Source organism: Mastacembelus armatus, chromosome 1 (assembly GCF_900324485.2).
Source record: "Mastacembelus armatus chromosome 1, fMasArm1.2, whole genome shotgun sequence".
Taxonomy (NCBI): Eukaryota; Metazoa; Chordata; class Actinopteri; order Synbranchiformes; family Mastacembelidae; genus Mastacembelus; species Mastacembelus armatus.
This window is the reverse complement of record NC_046633.1, coordinates 15,969,745-15,987,276: the sequence shown is the minus strand read 5'-3', so window position 1 is coordinate 15,987,276 and position 17,532 is coordinate 15,969,745. Positions and strand designations below refer to the sequence as shown.

The following is a 17,532-nucleotide window of genomic DNA, read 5'->3' as shown; positions in this document are numbered from 1 at the left end:
TCTGCTTTGAAGAATTTCACTTTCACAAAACATCATGTAGCTTTTAAACTGTTTTGAATCATTATTGCCCTTAAAAATCCATTAGGCCTATCTGTCCTATCTGTAGGCCTGCAGTTGTCCATACACTGTAAATTGCCCACTGGATATTTAAGATGATCACAAAATGATGTTTGAACCTTAAACTCTGCTTTAAAGAGAGCAGTTCAATTTTCTTCCTACAGCAGATGAATGTGGAATGTGGAAGCATCTTTTTAATGACAAACTACACAAAGGTACATCATTGTCAAACATAGCTTACAAAAGTAGCTAAAACAATCTAAAAACATTTCAGAACATTTCAGCTAAAGCTTAGATTCAGCCATGAGCCATTTTTGCAATATGATCTGTTTTGTATAGCTGATTCATTGATTCATGAAACTGTTTGTTTTAAAATTGAATCTGAGAATAGATGTCATTTTCCCTTTTCTACGCAGACGAAGCATGAAAACACAAAACATTCTGTCTTGCACCATGAACCTGGAGATGTACCTGATTCAGTTATACAAAAATGATCAAGAGTAACCTCATGTATGCTTAAAGCAAAGCATTATGGTTGTTGTAGGGTTGGGCACCCGTAGGCATACTTTCTTCTGTGATGGACTGGTGACCTGTCCAGGGTGTACCCCTGCCTTTCATCCAAAGAGAGCTGGGATAGGCTCCAGCAGATCCCTGTGACCCTCAACAGAAATAAGCGGGTCTAGATAATGGATGGATGGATGATACTTCCTTTCAACATTCAGCCTGTTGAAGTACTATAAGCTCTACAAACATAAGCAACAGGAGCTGCCTTGCCGGAATGAAAGCTGGAGGAGAACTGCTTCAGGTATGACGCCTCAGCCGATTCCTTTACCTAGTTTGGGTCCAACAGCTTGTTTTAGATTGATTGAAAACTCATTTTTGAATGTGGAATAAAAAAAATATTGTTTTTCTCTGTTCATGGGCTTGTCATCAAGTCAAGGAGCAGATGGAGAAGATACGAAAATAAAGAGAACAATGGGAAATGAGAAAGAGAAGACAAGGGGAAATAAAGATGGATAACAAAGAGAATGAGGAGACTAAGAGGTGTGAGGAGAAAGACAAATGAAAAAAGAGAAAAGGACAAAGATGAAGAGGGAGAAGAACAGTGGTAGCAGAACATTTTTGTTTCAGTCAGTGACCACTAGAGAGTGCCATAGTTACAGATAATTAGTGAAACCAGATTCCTGCTCCCAGCCTATGTGTTACTTATCATTTGTCATCAAAGCAAACGATACACTGGTTTTAAGTTGAGCAGGAGAGTGAATCGTTCTTTAACCATGTGTGTATATGTACTGCGTGGAGAACACATACACACATGGACAGGTTATCTTAAACCAGCTGGGGCAGCTTACAGAGCACTTATCCCACAGTCTGATACTTTTCATTGAAATAACTCAGTGAAACAGAAAGATAAAGTCATCTGAAGGTAATTAGAAATCCGTGTGTGTGCATGTGTGTGCTTGAGAAGGGGTAGAGAGAGAGATTTTCATGGTGTTTTATTCATGGTATGAGACAGCTTAGGCCTTGCTCTGCTGTTATCTGGTGGCCTCCTACTCCACCACCACCACAATGGCTCCTGCTACCACATTCATCAACCTGACACCACACACACGCACACGCGCACACACACTTTTCTCTCTGTCACTCGGCGCTATCCCATCCCTTGTTCTCTCTCACTAGCTCTGTATGTCTTTCCACTGCACATTTCTCCAGCTACATTTCTTCCCCTTATTACTCTCCAAGAGGGAGAAAGAGTGAATGATTCTTCTTCTCATCTCCCACTCTTTGTGACACATCATTTGTCGTTCTGATTAGAGCCCATAACAGTGCCTCTGGAGTGTGTGCACGGCCGATGGTGTGTGTCTGTAAGTGTTTGGCTACAGGAGGAAACTGGTTGTCATTAACTTGGCTGAGCACTGAGGAGCAAGAAAGACAGCTGTGTGTGTCTGTTCATCAAGCCATCACTCCTTCGCAACAGTTACATTAGATGAATTTAATTTTCCTCTGAAGAAATTATGTTTTTGGAGAAATCTCACCTGCCAACTTGGAAATTTGAAAATTGCAGCAGATCCCCCAAATTATTAGATTTGCTATGAATGTTGTTGCATCTCGGAGGAAGAATCCTTCTGCCTTTCGTGAGCCCCACTGACATTTCCTGTAGTGGCATCAGTTAAAAGTATTTTTTAGTGAAATGTCTTGTCAGCTACTAGATGGTTTGTGACAAAATACATACAAAAATAATGACATTTGCATTAGAAACAGCTGTATCTCACTGCTAATTGGCAAACATTAGCAAGCTAACCTGACAGTATATTTGAACCAGACAGCATGCATCCTAATTGCAGTCAATTTCTGAGCTGCTCATGAGGAAAAATTAAAATAAATTGTTGTTGATGGTAATACAGGTCCAGAAAGGTCGCTGAAAATAAAGGTCACACTGTATCATTTCCCATTTCCTATACTATTATTTAGTATATAGTATGAATTTATTTAGTATTTAGTATGGATTTAGGCCATGCCATGAGGTGGTGCTCATGATTAACATTATATCTACAAGATATCGTGTTAGAATTGTCTTTAAGTTAGCATCCTAATGTTAGTAATTAATCTAATGTACTGTGCCACTGTGCCTAAATCTCACTGAGCTGCTGCCATGTAAACCCATGTTCATATTAATGCTTAAAATATGATGGTATTTAGTGCTGTAAAACATAACTTTTTTTGCCAATTATCAAGTAAAAATCCAAAAACTTGCTAGGTTCGACCGCTAAAATGTAAGAAGTTCCTTTTATATGTCAGTTATCACAGACCACCACTTTTCACTGATATAATAAAATTCATGTTTTTTTTGTTAGTTGGAAGAAATCCATTGAAACTGGAAATATGTGATAGGTATGTGCCATTATTTTTTAAAATTTTATACAATATATGTTTAATTGAATGAAGCCACTGATTTAGTGATTCTTTTAGCCCTCTAGTTATTTTAAGTTGATTGGATTTGTGTAGGAAACCGAGTTTCAATCTGCCAGGCTGGCGGCACTATCAACAGTTGTTCTACTTTTTCACACCAGTAATGAACACCTCAACATCGTGCTCTCTGGAGATGTTAAGGTGTGTGTGTGTGTGTGTGTGTGGGGGGGGGGGGGGGGGGGGGTGGATTGTAGCAAACACCTCCAACAGCAGCCTCCCTCCTCCACCCACCTCACTCCCAAACTTCCTTCTGTCCTGTCCTTCATCCTCCTCCCTCTTTCTCTCGTTTTTCTCTGTCCTAGGTGGTGTCGCTACTGAACATGAGTAATGATGTTGTCATCTCTCTAAGCCTCCATTTATCAATGTCAGATGGGACAGCGAAGTGTGATGTGTGTGTGTGTGAGTGTGTGTGTGTGTGTGTGTGTGTGTGTGTGCAGCAGCTAGGCAGAGGGAGTATGAGGAGAGGAAGAGGAAGGTGGAGGAAAGATGAAGAAAAGGGGCGTGGCTGATGAAGGATGAGAAAGTGTGAGTTTGAAAGGGGTGGATTACTGTAAAAGATGAATTACAACAAAAAGGTCCTGGCCCTGCGTGTGGTCTGTCTGTCTGCCTGTCTGCTGACACCAACAGAGAGCCCATGATTCATCGTGACTATTACTGCCAGACAGAATTAAGGCTCTGCTCTTTAGCATATGCAAGTCTAATTATGCAAATCGGGTCTGTTAGACAAAACATTACTGCAGCAGTTAGTCAGTCTGGTTTTAGGCGCCACATGAATGTGTGTGCATTTGTCTCCGTCAATCTGATGACCCTGAAATGAAATTAAATCACTAAGCGGATAAGTATGTTATTGTGTATGTGCATAAACAGTGTTGTGTATGGAGCCTCAAAATGGGCTGCAATAACTATCCAAGTGGTACTTGACTTCTCTCTCTCTCTCTTTGTTACTTTCACTAGCTCATTTTGTCTATGAATGTTTTTCATTTCTTGTTTTTGCAGAAGAGAGCAGGATTCACACATATTTAGTTTCACTGATCTTTTCCCCATTTTCACTTTTCAACTTTTTGTTTTGTTTTCCATAAGGATTATTTGCTGATGTAACTAATTATAAATTTGGCCACATTGATCATTTGAGTTAGCCTGGCCAGCCAGACCCACTCCTTTCTTAGCGAAAGAATGTGGCTCTGGAACCCCTACCATAGAGGGTCTTTTCCTCTGGGCTCGAAAGAGCCGGGCCAATCACAGCCGTTTATCCGCAATGGGGCCGGCTTTACACTTCAGTCGTCCAAACAGATTTAAACAAACCTTGCACATACTGAATTCTTTGGAGCGTTTCTCAGTGCAAGTACCAAGTCTACAACTGGCTTTTGCTGTTTACTCTGTTCAAAAATCTGCACAGAACTGGTGTATTCTCATGTTTTTACAACAAAAATGACAACAGTCACTCACTAGTGACTCTACCGCACGTGTCATCTCCTTCGTTTCTCTGATTGGTTTATTCTCCGTCAATTGGCCCATCCCCTGGAATTCAATCTCAGCTGAGGAGATTCCAGACTAATTTTTTGTATAGAATAGAAAAAGAGTTAGTCTGGCTGGTCAGGCTACATTTGGGAGCAGGGCCATCCAAATGACAAAAAATGAAAAGCTGGGCCTGCAGCAAGAAGCCTATCTGAATACTGAATTTTCAAAGCATATTGTGACAATAGCTTTGTGTTACATTCATACCAGCAGATGGTGTAGATGATGCTTGTCTATTCCTGTGTCACATGGGCTACTGTGTTTAAAGGCTACTTTCCAGAGCCTATGTAAATCACTGGCAAGTGCTGGCAAGTGTTTAAATGTAGAAAATAAGAAAAAAATCTTTCAAACTGGGGCCTTAAAGTAACTTAGTAAATTAGTGAGTGCTGTTTTCAGTCATGGTCCTGTGGAAGTGGAATAACACTTACAACGTGATGACGGATGGACTTGTGTTTTGTTTTAGAATTAATAGCTGCCTCACAAGTCTTTCATTTCAACAGACGTTTTTGGCTAATAATTTATGAACCGCAAGGGACTGATAAAAAAATCCATGAACCAGCAGCACTGGCAACAGAGGTGTTTCATTTTCCTCAGGAAATGCAGCCTGGTCCAGTTTGTAACATTTTAGTTGGTTATCATCCAAACAGATTTTTTGTCTCCTATTTTTTTTTTTTTTTGTTGAATTTGACTCACTTGTACAAAAAAGGATAGTGAATGAAACTGTACAGTTTAATTCTGTTTCATCACTAGTATACTTCATATACAGTGTATATATATACAGTGGGTACGGAAAGTATTCAGACCCCTTTAAATTTTTCACTCTTTGTGTCATTGCAGCCATTTGCCGAAATCAAAAAAGTTCATTTTATTTCTCATTAATGTACACTCAGCACCCCATCTTGACAGAAAAAACCAGAAATGTAGAAATTTTTGCAAATTTATTAAAAAAGAAAAACTGAAATATCACATGGTCATAAGTATTCAGACCCTTTGCAGTGACACTCATATTTAACTCACATGCTGTCTATGTCTTGTGATCCTCCTTGAGATGGTTCTGCTCCTTCACTGGAGTCCAGCTGTGTTTAATTAAACTGATTGGACTTGATTAGGAAAGGCACACACCTGTCTATATAAGACCTTACAGCTCACAGTGCATGTCAGAGCAAATGAGAATCATGAGGTCGAAGGAACTGCCCAAGGAGCTCAGAGACAGAATTGTGGCAAGGCACAGATCTGGCCAAGGTTACAAAAGAATTTCTGCAGCACTCAAGGTTCCTAAGAGCACAGTGGCCTCCATAATCCTCAAATGGAAAAAGTTTGGGACGACCAGAACTCTTCCTAGACCTGGCCGTCCAGCCAAACTGAGCAATCGTGGGAGAAGAGCCTTGGTGAGAGAGGTAAAGAAGAACCCAAAGATCACTGTGGCTGAGCTCCAGAGATGCAGTAGGGAGATGGGAGAAAGTTCCACAAAGTCAACTATCACTGCAGCCTCCACCAGTCGGGGCTTTATGGCAGAGTGGCCCGACGGAAGCCTCTCCTCAGTGCAAGACACATGAAAACCTGAATACAGTTTGCCAAAAAACACATGAAGGACTCCCAGACTATGACAAATAAGATTCTCTGGTCTGATGAGACCAAGATTGAACTTTTTGGCGTTAATTCTAAGCGGTATGTGTGGAGAAAACCAGGCACTGCTCATCACCTGCCCAATACAATCCCTACAGTGAAACATGGTGGTGGGAGCATCATGTTGTGGGGGTGTTTTTCAGCTGCAGGGACAGGACGACAGGTTGCAATTGAAGGAAAGATGAATGCGGCCAAGTACAGAGATATCCTGGAAGAAAACCTCTTCCAGAGTGCTCAGGACCTCAGACTGGGCCGAAGGTTCACCTTTCAACAGGACAATGACCCTAAGCACACAGCTAAAATAACAAAGGAGTGGCTTCGGAACAACTCTGTGACCGTTCTTGACTGGCCCAGCCAGAGCCCTGACCTAAACCCAATTGAGCATCTCTGGAGAGACCTGAAAATGGCTGTCCACCAACGTTCACCATCCAACCTGACAGAACTGGAGAGGATCCGCAAGGAAGAATGGCAGAGGATCCCCAAATCCAGGTGTGAAAAACTTGTTGCATCATTCCCAAGAAGACTCATGGCTGTACTAGCTCAAAAGGGTGCTTCTACTCAATACTGAGCACAGGGTCTGAATACTTATGACCATGTGATATTTCAGTTTTTCTTTTTTAATAAATTTGCAAAAATTTCTACATTTCTGGTTTTTTCTGTCAAGATGGGGTGCTGAGTGTACATTAATGAGAAATAAAATGAACTTTTTTGATTTTGGAAAATGGCTGCAATGACACAAAGAGTGAAAAATTTAAAGGGGTCTGAATACTTTCCGTACCCACTGTGTGTATATATATATATATATATATATATATATATATATATATACACTATATATATTAGTGAATGCAAATCACAAATCACTATGAGCTTCACATATTTACCTACCTTTATCTAAAAACATGCATTTACTTGTAACATAGCACATAATATTTTTATAAATATCTTGTTTGAATGGTGGTCTATGAGAAAGTGTATGCACGCACCAATTTCTCATTGAATATAGCCTAAATGCTGACAAAATCTCACTTGGTGCAGAGATATCCAGGGAAATTGCTTAACATGTTGTAATGTGTTATTAGTGGCGCCACCATGCGGCCAGTTACAAACCTGTACATCTTTTAATTTTCCACGGTCTCTTACTCCCATATGCCTAGAGCTAGAAATGTGCTTTCACTTCCACATTATCCGGTTGATTAATTCTCCCAGCAGTGGCAGGAGCCACAGCTTTCAGCATTCATGCCAAATTTTCTTTGGAAAATACACATTCTAGTTTTTGTTTTGTATTATGTGTCTTGTCTTTTACTATATAGTATTTTGTTGGTGTTGGAAGCTGCACTAACAAATGAACGACAGAAACCTAGATTTAATATGATCAGCGAGAACATTCTCTCTTTATTGTATCTTTTTGAAAAAGAAACCCAAAAAAAAAAAAAAAAAAGTCTTTTGTAATTCTCTTCTGTTAACATTTCAGAATTCTGTACAGGATAAAAAGAAATAAGCACTGCTTAAGAACAGAGTCAAATCTCAAACTAAAAAACAATAAATGAAAAATAATCCAAAAAAGAGAGGAGGTTTACAATACAAATTAGTAGTAAGACATTGTCTGAAGTGCAATGGCATAGCTCATGGGTTAAAAATGGAACCAAAAAACTTCAAAATAAAAATACTTCTCTATTTTCCAACAAACAGTAAATTCTTTACAGAGTAGAGACTGTATTATCTGATGTATTTAAACCTGTAAAAACATATTTACAAATAGCCATTATCTTTTATATACTTTTTCTCATAATCACATATATGTGAGCACCAGTAAAAAAAACAAACAAACAAACAAAAAAAAAAACAAATAAAATAAAACAAAAAACATCAACAACAATTTTTCTTAAAATGTCGTCTACAGACTTGGTCCCGGTACATAATATTTGGAGGAAGCTTCCTTTCTCTTCCTGAAGGCATTTCAGACCATACCATGACCCCTCACTTTGAAGAAGACAAAAAAAGTCACATGGGCTGTGACCTTAACACTGACCCAGAAGTATTTCTCCTGTTTGGAGAGGGAAACCTCAGGTGTTTTCATACACACTGCCTCCATTTCACTGGTCGAACACTCAGGATTAATCTTTGAGCCTCCCTGGAGTACTGGATTGGTTTTGGTAGGGTTTTGGTAGGTTTTTGGAAGCATGAGCAGGAGAGCGCTCCGATGCTTTTCTGCACATGGAAGGCTCAAAAAAATCCAAGATATTATCTGCCCCTGATAAAACTGGGGAATGGTACAACCCTACAACATGTCTACCCCTGACCTTCAGACTCCACACAGCGGAGGACTTCTATTCCCCAAACACGAGAAAAACCAAACTACAGAACCTCATCCATGGGTGGTGCAACGCTTACAGGACAATGGGTGTGATGGTTGAAGTTTGTATTTAAAGGGTTGGATTATACAACACCAACAACCATGAGAACAAATGCATTGATGGCAAGGAGTTAGTTTACAGAGAAGAAGGCTTTTTGGTTTGTTGATTATAGCATTGTCCTCAAGACTTTCACTCTGATGAGCTAAATACAAAGTATGCATGTACAGACACGCTTTAAACTAAGATCACAAGACAGTTAGAGAAGTAAGGTGTTATGTTACCAACGACTACTGCATCAAAACCTATCGGATACATATTTATTACTCAAAAATCAGGGCAAAAGAGCACACAGGCCTGAAGGTGAATGAAAGCAGTGGAGTATAGTCTACAGTTTACTAGACGGGGAGACACTGATTTCAGTGGAAGCACTTGTTGTTTTTATGCTAACTGGCTCTAAACGTCATCACCCTTTAAGTCTGATCGGCTGTCTGAAGTTTCTCTAAGGTCTATAAAACAAACTCAAGGCTTAGCAGTGGTTCACTTTCCTAGTAAAGCGCTGGGAAGGGACAACTCGTATGTCTTCACAGTAGTGTTACAGTATAGCACAGTCATGTTCTAGTTTGGGAAGAGGGCGTTTCATAGCTGCGGCACAAGAGAAGCCACGATGTACAACAGGGCTATGGTGACTGACAACCAGCTGTATCACAATGGAAGGGAAGCCTATGCTGCAATGGGAGGACAAACAGATTTTCAAAAGACAACACAAACTAAAAGAAGGCTAATTTCTTTTTTTTTTCTTTTCATTTTAATTGACCAAGACACATCCAGCATCATTGTTAGAGAGAAAACACAGAAACAAAGAAAACAATGTGGTTGGGCTTTCATTGAGTGTTTTTTTTTTTTCCTTAAAAAATAAAGAAGTCACTTGAGGTGCTTGGATACATTCGTTGCCCAGCATTCGTTTTGCTTTGCGTCAGGCTGATGCATGTCACGTGGTTTATATCACACAGGCAGAAGGTTTTAATGTAATATTAGCTCTGTTAGCTGCCTCTCACACATCCAACCTTTCCCCTGGGCTCTTTGTTGGTTTGTATATATACATGTGTCTGTGAAAGTTTCTGAGTCCAAGTGCTTGCTTTAGCTGCCTATTCTCTCCCTGTTTCTCTGCTTTTCACTCTTCTTCCTCTATATGCTTACTCAATATCCACAGCCATGCACAGAGGAAATGAAACCCCCCCCAAAATGCCACCAAGGTCAGTTGCTTAGCAAAAGCACTAGAGGGCAGAGTGCACTTGTGTGGCACCATAAAGGAACATCATTTGTTGTGTTGTGATGTTCACAAGAGAAAGGAGTGTTGAGAGCCAGGAACGAGTCTGAAGAGAGAAGAGAGGAAGAGGATGAGAGAGTGTGAGGGAAACAGATTTCTGTGCTGTGTGTGTGTGTACATGGGGGGAATGCTGAGAGTGCTTTCTACTCCCTTCAGCTCCTCACATAGTTGAGAGATCTGAAGCACTGGGCTGGGTGGCACAAACACAAATAAATTGCTATCTTAAGTACAACTCTTCTTCTTTCCCCTTCATCAGTCTGTGGTGTTCAATCAGCCTCTGCCGAAGCTTGGGCTCAAAGCGCTGCGGTGTAAACGGGGCTCGCTTTCAAACAATGGAACATGAGAAAAATTCATTCCATGGAGAAAAAAGGGAAAGTAATGAAACACACCTCTTAATCTCTATATTGGTTTTTCATTAATATGCACGAGACATAATGATCGCTCTCTCAAACACACACACACACATACAAGAACTCTTTTATAACCTTGTTCATGTTTTACAAAACAAAAACATGCCAGTCCACATTGTGTCAACCTTTTTGTTTTACTTTCTCAGATGTTACCGTTTGTCCTTCTTTAATATTTAGTTCATCCAGTAAAAACCCTCTTCAGTTTCCCCGTTGGCTATTGGCTCGGGAAAAACTCCTCCATCCAACCATCACTTGAGTCCAGCTCCGCTCCTGAGCCATCGCCTAATCCGAAGGCTCCTCCCCCTGAGGGCCCGCCCCCATATCCATAGGATGACATGTCCTGATTGGCTGTCCTCTGGTAGCCCTGTGGCTGACCTCCAACCCCAACTCCCCCTGGCCCGTAGGGTCCACCTCCTCCTCCCCCTGCTCCTATTCCTGGCCCCCCAGGGCCTGGCCCGAAACCCCCCATCCCAGTCATCCCCTGGCCCAGCACCCCTTGGTTCATTCCTTGGTTCATGACCATGGGCCGGGGCTGGTTGGTCCTGGGCTGACTGCCCATATGAGCGCCCATCATTGGGCTGCCCATACCTGCCGCTGGGTTACCCACCCTGGGGTCCATCCCCTGGCTCATCCCCTGACTCATCCCCTGACCTGGGCCCTGAAAGTGTTGCTTGGCCATGCGTGGGGGTTGACCCGGCTGCATCCCATAACTCTGGGCCGAGCTGAACCCCACCATGTCTCCTCCCCCTCCTCCTGTAGTCCTTCCAACTCCTCCCCCCATGGCTTGCAGACTCTGTCCTTGGTGCTGCGACCAGCCACCTGCTGTCATTCCTCCACCACCTCCTCCTGCTCCTAGCATGCTTTGCAGTCTCTGTGCTTGGGCTTTGGCATTGGGAGGACCTTTGAGGGGTTGCTGGGTCATGGAGTTCATTAACATCCCTTGCCCCCCATACCCTCCAGCTCCACCACCTCCCGGGCCTCCGGGCATGCCTGTGACACCAGGACCCACACTTGCCTGCCGGGGCGGCCCTCCAGCAGGGTTGTGCTGTGGTGGAAGACCCATGGAGGCTTGGACACTTTGGCTCTGGTGCTGCTGCTGGTGGATCATTTGGCTCATGGAGGGGTTGAGCCCATACAAGGAACCCTGGTTGGACCCCTGGTTGCCGTAGGGCAATCCCATGTCTGTTTGGGGTCCCACAGGGCCCCCCTGGCCCTGAACAGAACTCATCTGGACCACCTGCTGCTGGTTCTGCTGCTGCTGCTGTAGGAGACGGGCGGCCCGAATGTTTTGGAGAGCCTGATTCCTTGACGCCAACTCCTGTGGAGGGCCTAGGAGAGAAGAACCAGAGGAGTTGGCACATAAAACTGATCCAATAAGTCAGTGCAAAGGCAAAGATTTCTACTCTGTGACAACCTGTTTACACTAGAAACTAATACTTCTCCCCCAGTTTAGTTCAAATCCCACCACAGTAAAACAAAACTAAGTCAAAGAACCGACACTTCGTCTCTACTTTTTCCTAAAAGTGGGTTGCTTGTGGCAGAACTGAGGACTTCTGATAGTGTGGAAATGCCATTAAATCCTCTAATAAACCCACTTCTGACATCATTCCACTAATCCCTCACCTTACAGGTCAGACTGGAACTGGAACAGAGTAAGAACAAAGAGGATCACACAAACCAGGCTCTTAGGTAAGTAGGGAGTGACACACTGTTAAACAGTCACATCTGTTATGTGCACATCTTAGTTATATACAGTATGTATGTAAAAGAAAATTTTGTGATGACAAATATGTTCTGATGGTGATGCTATAGCAGATATAGGATAGTTGAACTACGAGGCATTTCTAGGCCACAGTTTCATGCTGAAGTCCTGTCTTCCTCTCCACATTATCTCTTAGACTTGCAGTCAGGCTCTGATAGCTATAAATGGCTTTCGACTTGACTCTCCTCCTCCCCCTCTGTATTTTCTTCATCTCTCCATCACCCTCTCACCCACTCGTCTATCCCTCTCACTTTCTGTCTTTCTTCCCAGCCTCTCCTTCTACCTACCAGACCATCCACCTATTTTTTTTATTGCCTCCCCCCTCTCAACCACTTCCCTCCTCTCATCCATCTCTTTGACTTCACCGGAACTCTGGGGGATCCAGGACAGACAAGTTGCCGTGGTAACAGGCAGAGCTGGAATACTTTGTTTTTTTTTTTGTTGTTTTTTTTTTGGAGAGAGAGAGAGAGAGAGAGAGAGGGAAAGAGATATATAGAGAGATGGGGGTGAGAGACAGTGAGAGGCTGAAGAGCATCTGAGCGCCAACTGATGTATCTGACAGAGACAGACAGTGTGGACGAGGTCTGGTTTCAGGGTGATGTTCAGTCAGCGTTGCTGTTTGCATACATGCTTTTATGTGTTTGTGTGTCTGAATATGGCAGAGTGAACTGTAAAATCTGTTAAATGTCTACATATCTTGGCATTCTACCATGTATACCATGCTATTGCAGATAGTAAGAAGTAAGCATGTGTGATTGTAAGCATTCTGTGTCTGGACAATCTGGATGCTCTAAACTCAATTTATTAAAAATCAATTTGCTAATGTGATCATCAATAAAATACTAAAGAATCTAGGTCAGGTCTTGTGAGAAAATCAATTAAAAAAAAAAAAAGACAATTGTGTTTTTTGCATGCATAACGCACATTGTTGCACAGCTGAAGTGAATGCAAGTGTTTGTGTTTCTCACCTTGGTACTGATTGACTTGGGGGTATGGATTCCTCTGGCCCTGGGCCATCTGTCTGGGGAGATGCTGCTGCTGTTGGAGCTACAATAACACACACATACACAAATTGTTAAGAGTGTAGGTTGAAACTGTCTCATACATATTTCATGAATTCTGGATGGTTTCATCACAGGATACAAGCGAAGGCAGGGCCACACCTGACTGTAAAAACAGTTGGACAAAAGTGATTTCATTTCCAGATTGAAAGTGTTGCAGTACATATACTGAGAGAAAGAAGGCACCAAACGTTAAATGGTTTGCAGTTTTCAGTGTTTAGTTATTTTAATGTAATAATGATGAAATTCTTTCCTTCTCAATAATGGATATTATCAGGTGTAACAACCTCACAAGCTTAGCATGAAAATCATGACTCATGAATAGTCTGTATGCAGGGACTGTACTGCGCTACTAACAACATCATGTCAGTCAAGATGGTATTTTGGTCCACAATACTTTATTTGAGTAATATATTAAATTAAAGATATATTCAATTAAAGGGTGACCTGTCAGAGAAATTGATTAATTACATTTCTGAAAACAGAGCAATTTGTAAGTAAAATAAGTAAAATAAGTTTTTTGTTTTATAAGAATGCAAAAACATGCAAACGAGGCACAATATGAACTGAATGTTCATATTCTTACAGTTTGAACTGTAAGGATGTGTGAGATGTCTGTGGTTTTGATATCTACACAAAATGATCCATTACAGAATGAAAAACTAAGGATTTACAATCAGCAATATAAATAATAGTCATAAACATGCGTGGTGAGACTTTGGCAGAGGTGAGACAGATGCTTAGTATAATAAAGGTGAGACAGATGTTTACTACATTAAACAGATGTTGGAATAACGGAGGTTAGTCAGATGGTGGTACAGCAGCAGTGAGGCAGATGTGTTGGTATAGCAGAAGTGAAACAGATGTTTTGGTACGATGGGTTAGATTGGTGTATTTGCATGATGCTCTCCTCCTACAAGAACATGAAACAAGGGATTTCAGAATAAAAGACAGCTGCAGAATGTGTGTCTGGACAGGGGAAGGTGTTGCTCATTTAAACAAAGAAATGATATTCAGTTAACAACATACACTAAACCCCAGCAGGATATGTCTCCCTCCAGACACCTATACTCATGTGTATGTGTATGCTTTTGCAGATCCAATTAAAACCAACATAGTGGGTGGTGACTTCAAAGTTCGCAACTCTTTAACACTTGATTCCCTCACAGAGAGAGAAATAAAAAGAAAACACCACATTATCACAGCAGGAGGTATGTGGCAAAAACACACACATACACATGCAGACACACACACATTGTGGAGATGAAAAGGAAGTAGTGAAGAGGGGGCTGGTTGAGGGTAATTATACATGTGACCAGACAACAGTAGGAAAGAAGAGATGATGAGCTGTTCTTGTTAGAGCTGCACGCTCAGACAAACATACAGGGATATTTGAACAAGCAATGCACACACAAAAGATTATTTAATGCATGACTGATAAATAAAACAGGCCTTCCGGCTTTTTCATCACTGCTCAGCCACACTAACCTTATGGTATGAGTACACTGACTGAAAAACCTCACCTGTTCAGCCAGTAGTTGCTGCTGCTGTTGTCTCTGTTCTCTAAAAAGCTGCTGTTTCTGCTGCTCCATCATGTGCATCTGCACCCTCTTCTCCTGCTCCATCGCCATCATCTGTTTCATCATGGCTGCCTGCTGCTGGTTCCCAACATAGCCGGGAGGTGGACCGGACCCCTGATTGGGGACCACCCCTGTGGCCACACCCCCAGGAGGGTGAGGAGCAGGAATGGCCCCCGGTGGTCGTGACATTCCTACCACACCTTGATCCTGCACAGAGAGGAGGGGACACTGTCAAATGGATTCTAAAGTAATAGGTTAATCAATTATCAGTAGAGCAAGTTAAATCAAGAGTTCTGCATTTTGGGAAACAGGCGTATTTGCTTTCTTCCAGTGAGTGAGATGGGAACACTGGGACCACTGTATTGTCTGTCTAATATACTGTAAGGCTATAGCCAGCACTGGGTTAGTTTAGTTTAACATAAAACTGCTAACCTGGATCTGCCAAAAGGCACCAAAATCTGCTTACTCAATACTCAGTACTAGCTCAATACTTAGCACCTTATATAACTATAACTTTCTGGAGTCTCTCACAGCATGGAGGTCCAGCATGTAACTACCTGTAAAATAGCAAATTTTCTTTTCACACTTCAGTTTTTTGTATGGATTTAAAATGTAAAAGGAGTGACACAATGTATTAATTACTGCACCTTAAAGGCGGTGGTAGACAGATGTTATTAGCCCCCGAATATTCACTACATTCCCAGTGTTGTAGGCATCTACCGTGACACCTTTACACGTTTGTTTTAGGTTTAACGTTGCAGCCAAGCATTATGTTGTATCCCACCTAACAAAGACACAGTCCAGGTGTCTGCAAATGATGGTGAAAAACAAGAGAAAGATAGAGAAAGCCTCAAGATTCAGCACACTGGGCCACCCTGAGTCCTCCCAACTACTGGTTGTTCCTGACTGCATACATTAGCTCCTCATTAGCATATAAAGAGCACTTCCTCCTCCACTCAGCCATATGCTAATCTGTAATAGGATGAAATGGCCTGCTCTGGCCAATGGGTGGGGAGCATTTATGAATCTATTAAACGTTAGACAGCTCAACGAGAGTGGACATCGTTTAGACTCGCCGGCAACAAGAGGGAGAAAAGACCTGAGAGGAGAAGAAAGAGTGTTTGGACCGAAAAAAATACTACAACACACAGTCACCCACAGCTACACAAAGGAGCAGACAGTGTACAACAAATCACATTTCACTGCAGGGCAAGAATGAAACAGAAAATCAGGATTACAGCAGCGAATCATAGCGTTGGCTGGAGACTATAACAGACCACCATCCTGAATATGTTTTGAAAGAGCCAAAGCCTCATAATCTGTATTGAGGCTGCGCTCTTCTTAGAAAGGAGTTAGGTGGAGATAAACCTCATATATTAGAGCACAAAAACACCCTGTGGAGCAAACAGAATCAGCTGCTTAAGACTGGCTCACCAGACAGCCAGACTGATCAATGTTCAGAGCTACGTGTCTCATCTCCGGCTGGCATGTTCCTGCTGGATGGCAGCAGGGCAGTCGGCCGATACAAAAGAGGAGAGGGGAAAGAGAGGCGCAGTTTCAGGAAGTGACCAACAGGTGGCAGTGGTGATCTTCAAGCATTTCTGTGTGCGTATGTGTCTGTGTTTGTGTGTATGTGTGATTCCTCACTGGCCTCCTCTCAGCAGATGGCTCAATCATGACGGTTCTGATCTACGATCTCTCCCTCTCCCCCACTTACTCCACCTCTTTTCTTCCCTTCTCTCTAAACACCCCACCATCAAACTTCTCCACTCTTTCTCTGATTCTCTCTCTCTCTGTAGACAGGAGGCCCTGAGTCATGTCCGCTCAATTGCCAGGGAGTACAAGGGAACAGAAGAAAGGTAGATTACAAAGGAAAGAGGAGAGGAAAGAATTACGAATTTTAGTGGTATGTGTGTGTGTGTGTGTGTGTGTGTGTGTGTGTGTGTGTGTGTGTTGCAGGAGAGAAGTGGCAGTAATGTCAGAAAAGTACTGTATGTATACGGTATGTACTGGTAAATAAAGATGCAAAAAAAGACATGGGCTAAAAGATTAGAAAGAACACATGAATTAGATGCAGTAGCAGTATTATTTGAGTGCTATTAGAAGTGTGCTGAAGCGTTGCTAATAAAAAATGAATTAAATGTCACGCCAATAAAGCTTACTGAATAGAAAGCAGGTATCCTCTTTACAATGAAAAAGCAAATGAAATTAACTGAAAGGAAAAGCGCATGTGCAAGGAAAGAAGGAAGGCACGAGAGCAGGCTGAGAAAAGGAAGAGAAGGAACAAGAGGAAGTGAAGAGGTGACAAGCCAAAAGAGGAGGAGTAAAAGGTAGGACAGAGGGGAGGAGAGGAGAGCAGGTACCCTGGCAACAGTTGCTGTGGTGAAGGAGCAGATGGCGCTTGGAGGTCTGGTCAAACATCCGCAATGCCAGGCAGACCCAAGCAAGTCACACATACAGTATGTGCACAAAGACACTTAATTATCTGGCACTTCTGTGACTTTCTTTAAACCCTTCATAAGCCCATTGTTCATTCTCTCTGTCCGCTCTGTCCTAACTCATGAATCCAGTTAAATAATGGAACAAAGATCATCTGCTCTCTTTAAGCTCTGTCGACTGAATCCTCTTCGCCGTTGCTGCTGATTCTCTGTCCCTCCCCTGATGCTTCATTTTGGCACCTTGCACCATCATGAGTTGGTCCTCAAATTCACTGCTGTTCAACAGAAATGAATTAGCGGCTAACGAGACATGAAGATTAGCCACTAACTACCGCAAACTGTGAGTCTGAAACCGCAGCACCTACTGTTAAGTTACCAGCAACGTTGTAGTGAGAAGGATATGAAAAAGTAAAAAGGGAACAGATCTTG

The 17,532-nt window shown here is 42.2% G+C and overlaps 1 protein-coding gene across 1 annotated transcript in view; it reads right to left on the bottom strand.

Annotated features, from left to right (window-relative positions):
• Positions 1-7,553: 7,553 nt before the first annotated feature.
• The window catches only part of maml3 (mastermind-like transcriptional coactivator 3), a 96,429-nt gene continuing 86,450 nt past the window's right edge, over positions 7,554-17,532 (bottom strand). Inside the window, exons 4-6 of the mRNA XM_026303607.1 lie at positions 14,609-14,872; positions 12,993-13,071; positions 7,554-11,591 (exon numbers count right to left, since the gene is read on the bottom strand). Coding sequence (XP_026159392.1) covers positions 10,477-11,591; positions 12,993-13,071; positions 14,609-14,872 — 1,458 coding nt within the window. The 3' untranslated portion in view covers positions 7,554-10,476. The remainder of the gene's footprint in view (positions 11,592-12,992; positions 13,072-14,608; positions 14,873-17,532) is intronic.